At 37.9% G+C, this 14,600-nt stretch overlaps 1 protein-coding gene across 1 annotated transcript in view; it reads right to left on the reverse strand.

Moving 5' to 3' along the window:
• Nucleotides 1-941: 941 nt before the first annotated feature.
• LOC145663143 (glutathione S-transferase 1-like) overlaps nt 942-14,600 on the reverse strand; it is a 28,665-nt gene continuing 15,006 nt past the window's right edge. Inside the window, exons 3-6 of the mRNA XM_081729459.1 lie at nt 9,906-9,964; nt 8,165-8,306; nt 4,690-4,860; nt 942-1,220 (exon numbers count right to left, since the gene is read on the reverse strand). Coding sequence (XP_081585585.1) covers nt 1,086-1,220; nt 4,690-4,860; nt 8,165-8,306; nt 9,906-9,964 — 507 coding nt within the window. The 3' untranslated portion in view covers nt 942-1,085. The remainder of the gene's footprint in view (nt 1,221-4,689; nt 4,861-8,164; nt 8,307-9,905; nt 9,965-14,600) is intronic.

A 14,600-nucleotide genomic window follows, 5' to 3' on the forward strand; every position in this document is an offset into this window, starting at 1 on the left:
ATAGGCGGCCCTACTGGTTATAAGCCATCCATGGCAGGCCTGTAGCCAGCCCAAAAATATAGGGAAGGGGCCCGATTCAACCATATTATATTTCATCATTATAGTTCATTTGCAAGCCTACAGAGAAAATTTTGGAGGAGGGGCAGCAAAAATTTAGGGGGCGGCCCCCTAGACCCCCCTGGAAACGGGCCTGCATTGCATAAGTTCATACAAGGAAGAAATAATGTATCAGTTTCAACTGTGTAGCTGTACCAGTTGGGAGCCTCGAAACAGATGAAGAAGAATTATATTTTAAATCTTTAAATGTATAGTTGAGTCCGACAAAATACTGGTTAACCTGTAAACTACCGGTCAGTTAGAGTAGACGTTTGTTTTATCTTGACACGCTTCCCGCCTAAAGGATGGATCTGTCTGCAATGCGTTCTTGCCACGCCGCACTTCAGTTACAATACGCTAGGAAACAGCAAAACGCCACACCGCTCACAAGTTACTGTAACACAAGTTTTCGCGTGTGGCAACTAAGCACTTCAAATACCCGCCAAATACCAATGACCTCATTTGATGGGTTGGCTGACAACTAAAGTCACCTATATGACAAAGCCAATAAGACGCCCATTGGATTAAAACGTTCACTGAGTGCTAGCAGAAAGTACTTTAAAATCCAACGAAGTGCACTGGCGGGAATCGTGCCAAGATAATACAAACGTACTCTAGCAACTCCACTTACAGCCCAGATTTAGCACTGTTGCCTTGGCAACATCAGTCGTGTGGATTGGAACCAACATTGTCATGACGCAGCCAGACAATTGAAGCTGATATCCTATTTCTTCCGTAGATGGGACACCACGAACAGTTTATTTAAGTGTTAGGTCGGAAAAGCCTTGCAACTGCACTTGCATAATTTGAAAGAGGTGTGAAATAACTAACAAACTCAACAATAATAATGTGCAAAATTATTTATTGTCTTTCATCGAACCAATTGTTTGCTCAATAATGCTGTATTTACATTTTTCTTGTCTGTAGAGGAATAGTGAAAGCTGAATATGGAGAAGAATTTAAAGAGATGAGTTTGTGTTTCAGAAGCTTTATCCTTGAATCCTCTGTTTGACGTAGTCACCGAGTGCTTTTGCTCCTTTCAGATTTTCATTGGCGCCTGGTAGAGTGCTGCAGCGGTTTAGCCAAGACAATACATTAGGATATCCAGTTGCTGGGACGATTTGCTACAGAAGAAAACAAAAATATAAATATAACAATGCAAATTACCAGATTTATTATTTAAAATAAAAATAAGTAGTATATACAAAGATAGTTCGTTCCATTTAATTGCGTACATTGCTTCAGTGGTGGATCTCGAAGGAAGTCACGTCTGTATTTTTTTTTTTAATTACCAAGTTAAGCAGAGCCGTAACTTGTGGGGGGCAACTGCCTCCAGGCATGCTCCCCGCCGTTCGAAGGTGGTCTATTTTAAAACAATTTTCTTACTCTATATATGATACGAACATGCAATTATAAATGAAGCATCAAACGGGTTCATTTCATTACATAAACAAAACTGCACACAAAAGATAAATAAAATAAAAATGAGCCGTGGCCCCATTTCAGTAAAAAATGTCTACTATTCGGGGCCCTAAAAATAATATTTATTCGTATGGCTTTGAGATTTGTTAATATTGTTCCCTTAATTAATTTGTCAAGTGTGAAACGGGCCCAGGGGCGTAACCAAGGGGCCGCAGACCTTGCTTTGCGGGAGGGCCCACAGGCTCCGGGGCGCCATAAAGAGTAAGATGGGAAAAGGGGCTCAAGAATTAGAAAAACAACTTCTCTAGGGGGACCAAATACGCGTATTAATGCTTGCCCGCCCAGAGAAAGATCTAAGTCACGGCGCTGAAGTTAAGGTAAGAGATGTTATTTAATGTTTTAGTCGCATTTGACGTCTTGTACGTCTTGAGCTAAACCAGTTATAAAAGATGGTAGAAATAGCTAAGGTTTCTTCTCTTAGTTTATGATGATTATTTTACCGATGTAACTTCCTTTAAGAGCCGCCACTAAACCAATGGTACATATAGGTTAAACCTAAAAATTCCTATTAGAGTTATGCCAAACAAAGGACAGCCATTTACAGCCATAATTGGAATAATATCCAATTAAAAGACAAAATCAAATAACAAACAAGTACATATGAAAGTCCTAATGAATCCCACTATCCGTAATGAAATACGAGGCGCATCCACAAAGTAGTAAGTTCCGATGACCTTATTGATTCCAGAAGACGATGCTCAACACTTTTCGGACAATGTTTGAATTTGGATTGAACCGGTATTTCGATACTGTTTCTGATATCACGTAGGATACCCATGTTCCACTCCTGGGTCGAAGAGGACCTGGTCACCTTTCTGGCGGTAATGCAGCACGAAGGCCAAAGCGGATGCTAGGCATTTCTTGTGTTCTGCTGTCAGTTGCACACACAACTAATTGCATACACAACTTATGAAACTGCACTCGCTGGGTATCGATCTTATGCACCAGGGGACAGGAAATTTGAGGAAACTGTGTTCGGACACTTTGGACCGCCGGTTCTACAGAATATTTTGCTACACGCTTTTCACCGTTGAGGCATAACCAAGGGCAGTCAGTCACGCCGTCGTGCACATTGCTACGTATTATTGGGAATTATCGTGCCTTCACCATGGCGTCCGAACTTCCGGTGGATCTTTGATGCCAACAGCTTCTTAGCAATGGAGGAATCTGATTACCGCGCGTATCTCACACACTGCGGAAGATTGTATGCTTGCAGTCATGTTTACCATACCACAGATCTCTTACTACTAACTGCACACAACCGCGTCGTGCCAGGTTATGGCACTTATTTGTCCTCCACTTATACGCAAGTCAGTCCTAATCTGACTACTCGCGTCGCCTTGGGACACTTTCGAAACTTACTTTCTAGATGCTCGTCGTAAATAAGTTTGGCAAAAATATTTATTGCTGAAAAATATTCGCAATTCAAGACAAGTAATATATAGATAGTGAACTATGACAGAAATTTGAAATAACAAGGCAGGGCCGATACAGAGGAAGAAGAACGTCGTAATGATTTGGCCACCATATCTATAAGAATTCTCATACATACATAGAAAGATTTATGTCTATAGGGTGAAAAAGGAAAAGTGTTCTAGTATACTTTTGAATTACACAGTAACGACAAATACTGTAGATTAGATAAACGAGTCGCACATTTCCAATATAGAATGGCAGTTTATTAAGATAACTCAATATTATCAGTACTCAAAATTTTTTTCTGACCTAGAACATGGAAACGAAAACAAATATGTTGGGAAGAAAAAGTACTTGGAAATGGAAAAATACAAGATGTAGGGAAGAAAAGTACATGGAAATGAAACAATACAAGATGTGGGGAAGAAAAAGTACATGGAAATGAAACAATACAAGCTGTTGGGAAGAAAAGAGTACATGGAAATGAAAAAATAAAAGATTTACGGAGGAAAAAGGACATGGACATGAATAAATCCAAGATTTTAGGAAGAAAAGGTACATGAAAATGAGAAAAATACAAGAGGTAGGGAAGAAAAAGTACATGAAAATGAAAAAATACAATATGTAGGGAAGAAAAATTCATGGAAACAAAAAACAAGATGTTAGGAAGAAACAGTACATGGAAATTAAAAAAATACAAGATGAAGGGAAGAAAAGGTACATGAAAATGAAAAAATACAAGATGTAGGAAAGAAAAGATACATGGAAATGAAAAAATACAAATGTAGGGTAGAAAAAGTACATGAAAATGAAAAAATACAAGATACAGGAGAAAAAATCATGGGAATAAAAAAACAAGATGTTGGGAAGAAAAGGTACATGGAAATGAAAATATACAAGATGTAAGGAAGAAAAAGTACATGAAAATGAAAAAATACAAGATGAAGGGAAGAAAAGGTACATGAAAATGAAAAAATACAATATGTAGGGAAGAAAAAATCATTGAAATAAAAAAACAAGATGTTAGGAAGAAAAAGTACATGGAAATTTAAAAAAATACAAGATGAAGGGAAGAAAAAAGTACATGGAAATGAAAAAATAAAAGATGTAGGAAAGAAAAGATAAATGGAAATGAAACAATACAAATGTAGGGAAGAAAAGGTACATGGAAATGAAAAAATACAAGATGCAGGGAAGAAAAATTCATGGAAATAAAAAACAAGATGTTGGGAAGAAAAGATACATGGAAATGAAAAAAATACAAATGTAGGGAAGAAAAAGTACATGAAAATGAAAAAATACAAGATGTAGAGAAGAAAAATTCATGGAAATAAAAAACAGGATGTTGGGAAGAAAAAGTACATGGAAATGAAAAAAATAGAAGATGAAGGGAAGAAAATTTACGTTGACATGAAATGTCTTGCTTAGGATAGGAAGAGTAAAAAGTTGCGTCAAATCAATCGAGATATCGTCTACCCGAGAAGAAAGATGAAGTATTGTTTGGAACCAAAAATACAACTTCTTGAATCTTGCACTCTCGTTGTCACTGGAACCGATGTAAGTTGTGTATCTGGGTAACAATGATGTTGGAAATAAGGTATGTATAGGCAATAACATTTTCCTCTATTTTTAAAAGTTAATTTTGAATCATTTTCTTACGACTCTTGTTTTGCCCAAAGCATTTGTAGTACTTACCACTAAACTAGAAACAGTTGCGTAACATTCCAAATCAGCAATTGTTGGATTAGGTGTGCAGGCTACCCAATTATAACCTTTCAAAAATTTTTCTAGAAAACCGTAGGCTTCTAGAACTTTAGATTTCTTCTCATCAGAAACAGTTGTAACGCCATGGAATATGATAGGAGTCTGAAATACAATTATAAAAGACAAATTAATAGGATCTGAAGGGAGTCCGAAGGGATCAGAATATATTTAGGTATTTCTAGTGCTAGTTTCTGCTTTGATGTCGTTGTAGTAAACAGCGAATTACAGCAAATCGTGAAATACGTAAGACAAGCTGATTAATTGTAGACTGGCTATAAAATCCGTACTAGGTGCCAAAACGAAAATTTTGAGTAAACAACCCACAATTTACTTCAGAACTGATGGGACATATAGACACACACATTATTCTGGGGATTATTTGAACTACTTCCACAGTGAATACTAGATAGCCAGTTTTTCACTGAGGAGTGTTAGGCACATAGACCACATTTTTACATTAAACTTTTCCATTTTTGGTACTTAGCACGGATTTTATGTTCAGTCGCAAGTTTAAACAAACTTATTCTAAACGTACGTAATTGATGATACCTTCCCTAAACGTATTTACTTGTATTGCATTTTACAATTACAATTACTGGTCGGAAATTACCGTGTGTAACGCAACCAATGGATGGACCAAGTTATGATGCAATGTTCGTTGTGAAGTGTACTACAGAGAACAAATTGTGAACGTAGAACACACTATTGCGAGTAAATTTCTTTTACGAGTTCAAACTTGGACATTCTACACATGTAGCCGCAAAAAATATTAACGGTGCATTGAGGCCAGAACAGGTGGTTGAACCATACGCCTTTGGATTGTAAAATTGCTAACCTTTTGACACGACATTGAAAAATGAGATTTGTGGCCATCTTGCAAAAGCACATTCTGGTTAGCTGCTTAAGAATGCTGTGGAAGAGGAGATTCGAAAAAGTTTCGTGCAATCGGAGACGAGTAAAGCATATACTACACCACTATAATTCGATAAGGTGAAAAAGTTGGACTTGTGAGTCTTATAAGCTGCCAACGAAGATTACTGTCTGGAGGAGTGTAGTTTTCTGTGTATGGAATAATCTGGAAGGTATCTTACATCGGATTGTCACTTCTGATTAAAAACAGATCTGCTATGTCAATCATAGGGCAGTGGCTGAATCATGAACAACGTCCAGGACTTTTCCAAAATAACTTCTTTACCCAGAAGTTAGTATAGTTGTCTACATTTTAAGTGATCCATCACGTCTTTCTCCGTCGAAGCGAATCCATCTTTCTGGATCATTGTAGTGAAATTCATCCATCATATTTTTTTCACCGAGGTGAAACCATCCCTGTGGATCGTTACAGTGAGGTTGATCTACATATATCTCTCCGTCGAGGCAAAACCATCTCTGTGGATCATTACAGTGGGGTTGATCCATTATGTCTTTCTCCATCGAGGCGAAATCATCTCTCTGGATACTTACAATGAGGTTGATTCATCATATTTTTTTCCGTCGAGGTGAAACCATCTCTGTGGATTGCTACAGTGGGGTTGATCCATCATATCTTTATCTGTCGAGGTGAAACAATCTCTATGGCTCGTTACGGTGGGGTTGATCCATCGTGACTTTATCCGTCAAGTGGAATCGTCTCTAGGGCTCTTTTGTCATCGAATCCGATCATTAGTTGGGTAACTGCAAAATCATGGGATTACAGCAAGTCGAAGACTACTTTGACTAACCAGGTATTTTTACTTCTGTTCTTCTTTTAACATTTGAAAGTGGCATGTACCTTATTTTTACAAAAAACAACTTTATTTGTAAAACTATCTATAAAGGTAAACAAGAAAGTTCTGCCGCTTTTATGAAAGTGTGTGTTCAATTGACTCTCATACCGTGGGTTGAATGCGAATGGAAATAAGGCGAAGGTCAGTTATTGGTGTGGGTATATCCATCATACTTCCTGCTTGTGGCAATTTAGTTAAACCGTGAATATGAGTAAGGGCAGAATGAACATGGGACCTCCACAGACCGTCATAAGGGCGTGTATGCTGTATGAGTTCAAACTGGGGTCAAACGCCGCTGCAGTGGAGCGGAAGATATACCAGGCCTTTAGTGAGGGTGCCATGCTACGTGGACAGTGCAGTGGTGGTTTAACAAGTTTATGGACGGTGGCGAAATACTCGAAGATGCACCACGTGCCGGAAGACCATCACATGTATAAAATGAAGATTTTCAGGCAGCAATTGAGGCGAACAGTGGCCAAACATGTGAGGAACTGGGACTAAAATTCAATGTGAGTGGAGAAACCATTGGGAAGCACCTCCATTAACTAGGTAAGCACTGCAAGTTGGGTCGATGGGTCCTACATGATTTTACTCCGGGCAAGAACGCAACGCAAGCAAACACCTGTGTTTCTTTGCTGTCTAGTCTGAGGAGGGAGCCATTTCTGGACAGGGTGTTGACATGTGATGAGAAGTGATTCCTATACGAAGCTTCACGCCGCCGTCATAATTGATTAGCATCCCATGAACCGGTTCCAAAACAGCCGAAACCAGGACTGCACCAGAAGAATGTCCTCCTGTGTGTTTGGTGGACTGCTCGCGGCATCGTGCAACGGGAACTGCTACAAATTGGTCAGAGCATCAATGTACGGTAACTGTATACTGTCAGCAGTTGAACCGTGTTCAAGAAAAACTCAAAAGTCTGAAGCCAGTACTTCTGAATCGCAAAGGGGTCCTCCTATTACAGGACAATGGTAGGATGACCCGAAACACCATTCTACGCCTTGGATGGGAAATACTATTGAATCCGCCATACTCCCCGGACATTGCACTGTCTGATTATCATCTTTTCCATTCCTTGGACAATCACCTTAGAGGACACCAGTTCAGATCCCTAGTAGAGGTGGAAAATGCACTTGATACCTTCTTCGCTTCACGGCCTAGCAAGTTCTGCCGTGATGGAATTCATGGACTTCCAGAACGTTGGCAGAAGATCGTCGATGCGGATGGGGACTATTTTTGATCTTCGAGGTATGTCTTAGGTGACATATCGATGTTTGAAGGTGGTGGATGAAAAAAAGCAGCAGAACTTTCTTGGTTACCTTTATAAATAAAAAGTTATGTAATCCTATTTCTCCATGTCAAACTTTGTTTTCTTTCGAGTTCAAAGAGTAATACCATCATATCTTATAAAGAGATAAAAAAAAATGTAATCAGGGTAAACAAATCTGCTATCTTAAGATAACAGTAATTTTTGTATAAGAAATGTGGGAGTACTAAACTACTTCAGACAATCTGTAAATATGTCTGTAAAGAATTTATAAATTCTTTCGTGTGTATACACTTGTATGAGCCAATTGTTAAGACAAACGTAACAAAAACACTTAAGACTGACAGAAGGAGTAGGAAATTACATTAATACTTACAAATATTTCTTTTACTCTAGGAAACAGGACTCCAGAGTCAAAATGCTGTCGCTGATGAACAATTGCTCGTTTCTTGGGATCTTTAGGGTAAAGAGAGTCATCTTTTCCGTATTTGGTTACCAAGTATGCGTTAATGGCGTGACTAGAATAAAGAATAAGTAAAAGAATTAGAGATGAAGATTTAGGAGTAGTATCAACGTTTTTAAAAGTGTGTTAGAGTTACAAATTTAGTCTCAGCACTTTTGGTAACCTTTTGAATTTCTTTAGGAAGAATGATAAACATAAAATTAGGATTTATTCTCATACAAATGTTAAATAGATGCGTAGATATAACACAGGATTAATAGAGTATGTAAATGTTATTTCACTGTCTGCACCTGTTTTGTCACAGACATAATTTTACATAATTCTATAGTATTTTTACATAGGCAATCCAGTTTTGCTATCACGTAAATTCTTGTAGATATACCAGTAAAATTGTTTTTATTTTTGTATGAAAATTGTATTTTCTTTTCACACTTACTGATTGCAGCACTGGTTATCCTTCCCAACTATATATAAAACTACATGAACTGATATAATTAAAAGGGGTAGCCCTACTTCCGGTTGACGTAAAAAGTTGAAATTTGGCATAATTGTAGATTTCTAGGAATAATCCACAGAAAAATTGCCAAAAGTGAATATTTTTAATTTTTAGGTGGTCTAAAGGGCGGAATGGAGAAATTACCCATGTTATTTAAATGGACTTCTTTTGGACCTATAATCTCATATTTTAGGTACCGGTACTTGGAATTGTAATTAAAAAAAAAAGAAAAAAAGAAATTCGGCATGCTTGTACTTTTTCGTTAGCGTTTACTAAGTAAATTACCAAAAATAAAGATTTCCAACTGTAGAGTGGTTTTATGGGGAACTGAAAAGTCTTTCCCATGTTATTTATGTGGGACATCTCCTACATCCCAAAATGTTTAGGCACTTCCGGCAGGAAATGTAGCATTATTGTAACCTTCCGGAATTAAACCACAGGAAAATTGTTAAAAGTGAAAATTTTTAGTTTTTAAAGGGTCTAAAGGGAGGATTAAGAAATCCCATATTATTTAAATGTGCATTTTCTTGGAATACAAAGTCTTATTTTTTAGATAGTTGAAATACGCGAAGAATCTTGAAATTTGGTAGAATCATGAGTTTAAGAGATACGAGGCCGTAGGCCTACTAAACGCGGGGATCAGAGGGCGAAAGCCACAGCTGAGCCAAATTCAGGAAATGTTAAGAGCAAATGACGAAATTCACTGTTGATACAAAAGCTGATACAAGAGACGCGAGACTGGAGGCCGAGTAAACGCGAGCGCGGTGAAAGAAGCCTTCAGGAAGAAACTGATAGTGTACTACTGACAGTGCCGGATTTACGTATAAGCTAAACAAGCTATAGCTTAGGCCCCCATTCTCTTAAGGGCCCCAAAACTTAAAGGAAAAGACTGGATATGCATTTCCAAAATACAGTATACGAAAAACTAAATAAAATAAAATCTAAATATAGCAACAATGCTTCGTTGTGTAGGCTCTTATGGTGTAAGTAATGGGACCCCTTATGTTAGCCTGCTTCATAAAATGTCACTAGTTTCTTCATTTCTGTATATAGGTGACTACGTTCATCTGGACACATAAAGAGCCCCATTACCTTCAATAGCATAAGGCACCACCAATCCAGAATACGGCTCAGACTACTGTAAATACATTTCCTTACCTGTCCCAGACAATGTCTCCGTTGTCATTTATCACAGGAATTGTGTGTTGAGGATTCATCTACAAACAGAAGAAAAGAATCGAGTTTAGACTTAGAAAATCATAACACCATGTACAGTACAGCGTATTAGATAATATTTATAGCAGCTATTACCTGTTCCCTTTCTGGTTTACATTTTATTAAAATACTAGTTGAATATAACTTACCCATGCTTCGCACAGGGGCTGTATTTGGAAGTCAACGCCTGTGGGAGTATCACCATGGATTTCAGCGACCGCGAAAACTATGAATTTGACACTAATATCGGTCATTTTCTACTACTTTTACATGTTCCGGTAAACGCCCCCTGAGACCCCCTGGTTCTAATTTTGACAAGAGCGTTTAACTCTGGTCTGGAGCCTGGACCAAGGTATTCGTGACTAAAATTTGGTAACTTTCGGTCAATTTGTCTGGTTCCCAAGCCGGTTCCGGTAATTCCCTCTGAGACCCCCTGGTTCGAAATTTGAAAAAAGGGCTTCGTCTTGATCTGGGGCGTGGGCCAAGGTACCCCTGTCCAAAATTTGGTAACTCTCGGTCCACTCGTCTGGTCTCCAGGCCGTACACAGACAGACAGACAGACAAACACACAAACAAACTATTTATTTTATTTATATTAGATAGATAGAAGATTAGATATAAAGATTTGGTTAGGGATGCATTCGAGTCGAGTCGAGTCGAGATTTAAGCCTGTCTCGACTCGTCTCGAGAAAATGTTGTCTCGACTCGTGTCTCGACTCGAAAATATGTTTCTGTCTCGACTCGTGTCTCGACTCGACAGTCTCTGTCTCGACTCGACTCGAATTCGAGTCGAGACGTCTCGAAATTCGAGTCGAGACAAAATGTACGAGTTAAAATATAGGCACACATTAGCCAGACCATCATGACTACCTACCTAATTGTCAATATGTCGACTTTTGGCATGGATAAAAACGGCGACACGTCTTGGCATACACGCAATGATCCTTGATAGGTCGCTGGAGAGAGCTGGCACCACATGTGCTCACTCAGGTCACCTAATTCCCGTAAATTCCGGGAAGGGGGGCGATGTGTTCTGACGTCACGTTCAATCACATCCCACAAGGGACATCACTCAAATGTACGGCTCCAATTTCAATGAAACTTTTTTTGGTGATAGAAGGCATGTATGCATCATTACTTGTGATGACAAATTTTTGCCATGGTGCATGTTTTCTATTTTTTTAAATAACTTTTAAGAGTTGTGATGTGGTTATTAGAGATTACTACAGAAGTCCCTTACTACCCTTTGTAAACGGAGCGTTAATGAAGAAAAGTGAAGAAAAACCATGTGGATACATATAAGTCCTGGGGGGAAGTCGTATGGTAGATATGACCTTGATGGCAGCCATCTTGAAATCCGCCATTTTGAATTAAGGTCAAGTTTTCAAAATGGGAATAGGGTAATATGATACATAATTTCGGGTTAGAATTTAATTAGAAAAATAATGGTGAGGTTAGTTTTAAGATACACCCATTTGGGGGAAAGTTACAGGCATATTAATTGTTTTTACTTACTGTGTGCGTAAGTTCCTTCTTACTTTCGTCTCAAGATCTCTAAATCGATCGCAACGGCAGAGCCCGGTTTCGCACTAGTGTTTAGAAATCTTTAAACTCACTTGAGGCAATATTTGTGGATTATTGTATTGTATTTTGCCTTTAATTAAATTTGACCCCACTTCATGATCTTGTGTAAAGTATCATTAAAAGAGAATTTCTGTTTTTATGGAGAACGTAAGCATAGCAATTATAAAAGGTGAGTAAGGTGCGTATGTATTTATAAGAAAGTTTATTTTACGAGTCTTTTGTGGTTCCGCCAACCTATTCTTTAGTTGTTTTTTTTAAATACTCATATCTCATAAATAAAAGAGCTATTATAAAATCTCTTACCACTATTCTTTAATACTTATAAAATTTTATTTATTGTAAAAGCACTGGCGAAATATTTCTTATCGCCCACTAAAATTATGGTGGAGCTCCTTCGTGGCTAACGGTTAGTATACTTGCCTTTGGCGTGGGAAACCTGGGCTTGATTCCCGGTGGGAGTTCATGTGGTTCGGATTCCACGTTAATCAGTAGGTCCACGTCTCACATAGCCTCGCTGCTGAACGGGACGTTACATTGACTACATTATAAAATTGTAATTTGTGACGACTAAAATATCAGAAATTAAAGATTTTTCTCTTGGGTTTTGGAACATTTTGAAAAACGTGAAAATCTGGTACTGCACCGATACAACACACCTTTTGGATTTGTCATTGTGTAAAGTGATACAAACTAAAGAAGAATTACAACTTTATGAAATTGTATTAGGACTTATTTAGAAATAAACACCAAATAAGTGTAATAGTTCATATCCGTATCAAATACCAAGTTTATGATGAATCAACTACACAACGTAGGATCCAAAAATGCTCATTGCAATTTGTTCCATCCTTCAGTCGAACCAGGAACTGAAACATAAAGAGTGACATTTTCTTTTTAAAGATACTTTGTCCAGCTAAGTATTGTGAAGGTTTATGTCAGTAGAAGGAATTGCATTCCATTATACAAGCGCAATTTCACAACTTTATGTACACATTACTAAATATCGAACACCCTTGTCCATATGATTAGCGTACGCGTCTTTGGTGCGGGAGACCTAGGTTCGATTTCCGATGGGAACTCCTATGGTTCTGAACCCACGTTAATTTGTAAGTTCACGTCTCATATAGCCTTGATGCTGAAAGGGACACTAAACTCTAATCTAATACTAAATATAAATATTTAAAGAAAAATGATGACGAACCAAGATGACGTGAATTTGGCTATCAAATCCATTTTGTGTTTTCAGTTATTTTCTAGTAGTATTTTTTCTAGGCATCCTTTCAAAAGACAGTGATGCAAATTTCGTAACTGCGAATTCCTGTTAGAAGCCATGAAATTATCCGATTAGATGCAAAATTTCCCGTCCACTAAAATAGATACCGTAAATTTACAATATCTAACAATAAATAATTTTGAAAGATATCGCTTTCGAGGGAAAAAATGAAGTGAAATCTTTGAGTTTTACGTCCCACGGTTATGCCGGTTAGGCTAAAGGAGAGGGGTGATGATGAGAAATTAGTGAAATCGTGGAATGAAGAAAGTGGGAGGAACGGAAGAACCCCGAGGAAACCCATGCACACGATGTTTGTCCACCACAAAGTTCACTTGGTGCGAGCTGGGATCGAACCAGGGTCTCCAAGCACCAGAGGTGAACGATCTACCACTGAGCCACCGCGGCCCCGCTTTAGAGGGGCCATGACGTATAGTTGAACTCATTCTCGTAGTATGAAAGGCATTATTTATAATTATGCATGATAGGATCACAAACAAAATTTAAAAATATTATGTGCACTTTCTTTTAACAAACATTATATTGTCTTTTATGGTGTGGAAGGGAATGTTATGTTCGAAAAAAAAGTCCTTAACACGATTCTTGTTGCTACACACTGCATGTTCCTAGCCACAGAAAAGATGCAGCGATAGGTGGGCTATTTTTCAATTGCTTTACATTAGTTTGATGTTTCAAGTCTTTTGTGTGTTTCTGAAGTTCACTTTTACCACAAAAGAGCTCAATATTGACATGTCTTACATAGTTTTGGTTCAATTCTCAACACGGACTGCAACTACCCGTTAAATTGTGCATCCGAAAGGCACTCTTTGTTAAACCTCGCTTATCACCGCTCATCTTAATAATATATATAACTTCACCGCGAAGCAAATGTTGCATTTCTCTCTTTCATCCTAACACAAAACAAAACTAACCACAGCTGTGACACGAAGGAGCTATTTCGAAAAGAAACAAGCTGTGCTTCATAGAGATGTGTACCAAATGATAGAAGTATAAAGTATTGTTTTCTTTCCTGTTTATTGATATCAGTTGGTGTTCTTAATGAGTTTACTCATTAGTTTAGAAATAGTATATATGGAATTTGGACATATGTTGTACGTATTTTCCTGAGAAATTGATGAGACCAGAAAAATTATAAGGACAGATGGAATAGGTTTAAGCGCATCTACGTGACTTTATCAAATATTTATTCTCTATAATGGTACCACGCGGAAAACTTGGTATACTATAATCTTTGCCTCCCTCTGTTAGCTGTTTCGTATCATATATATTGGATGGTTTTGATATTTCTTCTGATCATTAAAATATAGCAATGGTACCTGTGTGCGTGCAGAAATGCAAAAGCACAAGATAACTTCCTATTTGTTTTGGAAACAACAACACCCATTTCACGTGTGCGAGAGAAATTGAGCACAGCAAGATCGGGTGTTTATGTTTACTCACGGTCAGTTCGCAGCAGGAGTCCATGGTAAAAGATTTGGCTAACTATCTCTTCATATTGACGTGAAAACACTCGCAAAACCCTACAAATACAAAAGAATGCGCTTCAAAGAAAGTTTAGACACAGATGTTTCAATTTTCTCTTAGCATCTTTCTTCAGCAAAAGAGTCGGTTCATTGTATTCGAAAAAGGGAAGGGAGAAAGGGTGAATTTATATTTTATGGGGGGGGGTAACATTGTAAGTAGTATAAACAATACATACCGCTTCCGACTCGACCCTCATCCTACCTCAAGTTGTAAAGTAGAAACTACTAGAAAGGGACAGA

Source organism: Thermobia domestica, chromosome 10 (assembly GCF_964235325.1).
Source record: "Thermobia domestica chromosome 10, izTheDome1.hap1.1, whole genome shotgun sequence".
NCBI lineage: Eukaryota > Metazoa > Arthropoda > Insecta > Zygentoma > Lepismatidae > Thermobia > Thermobia domestica.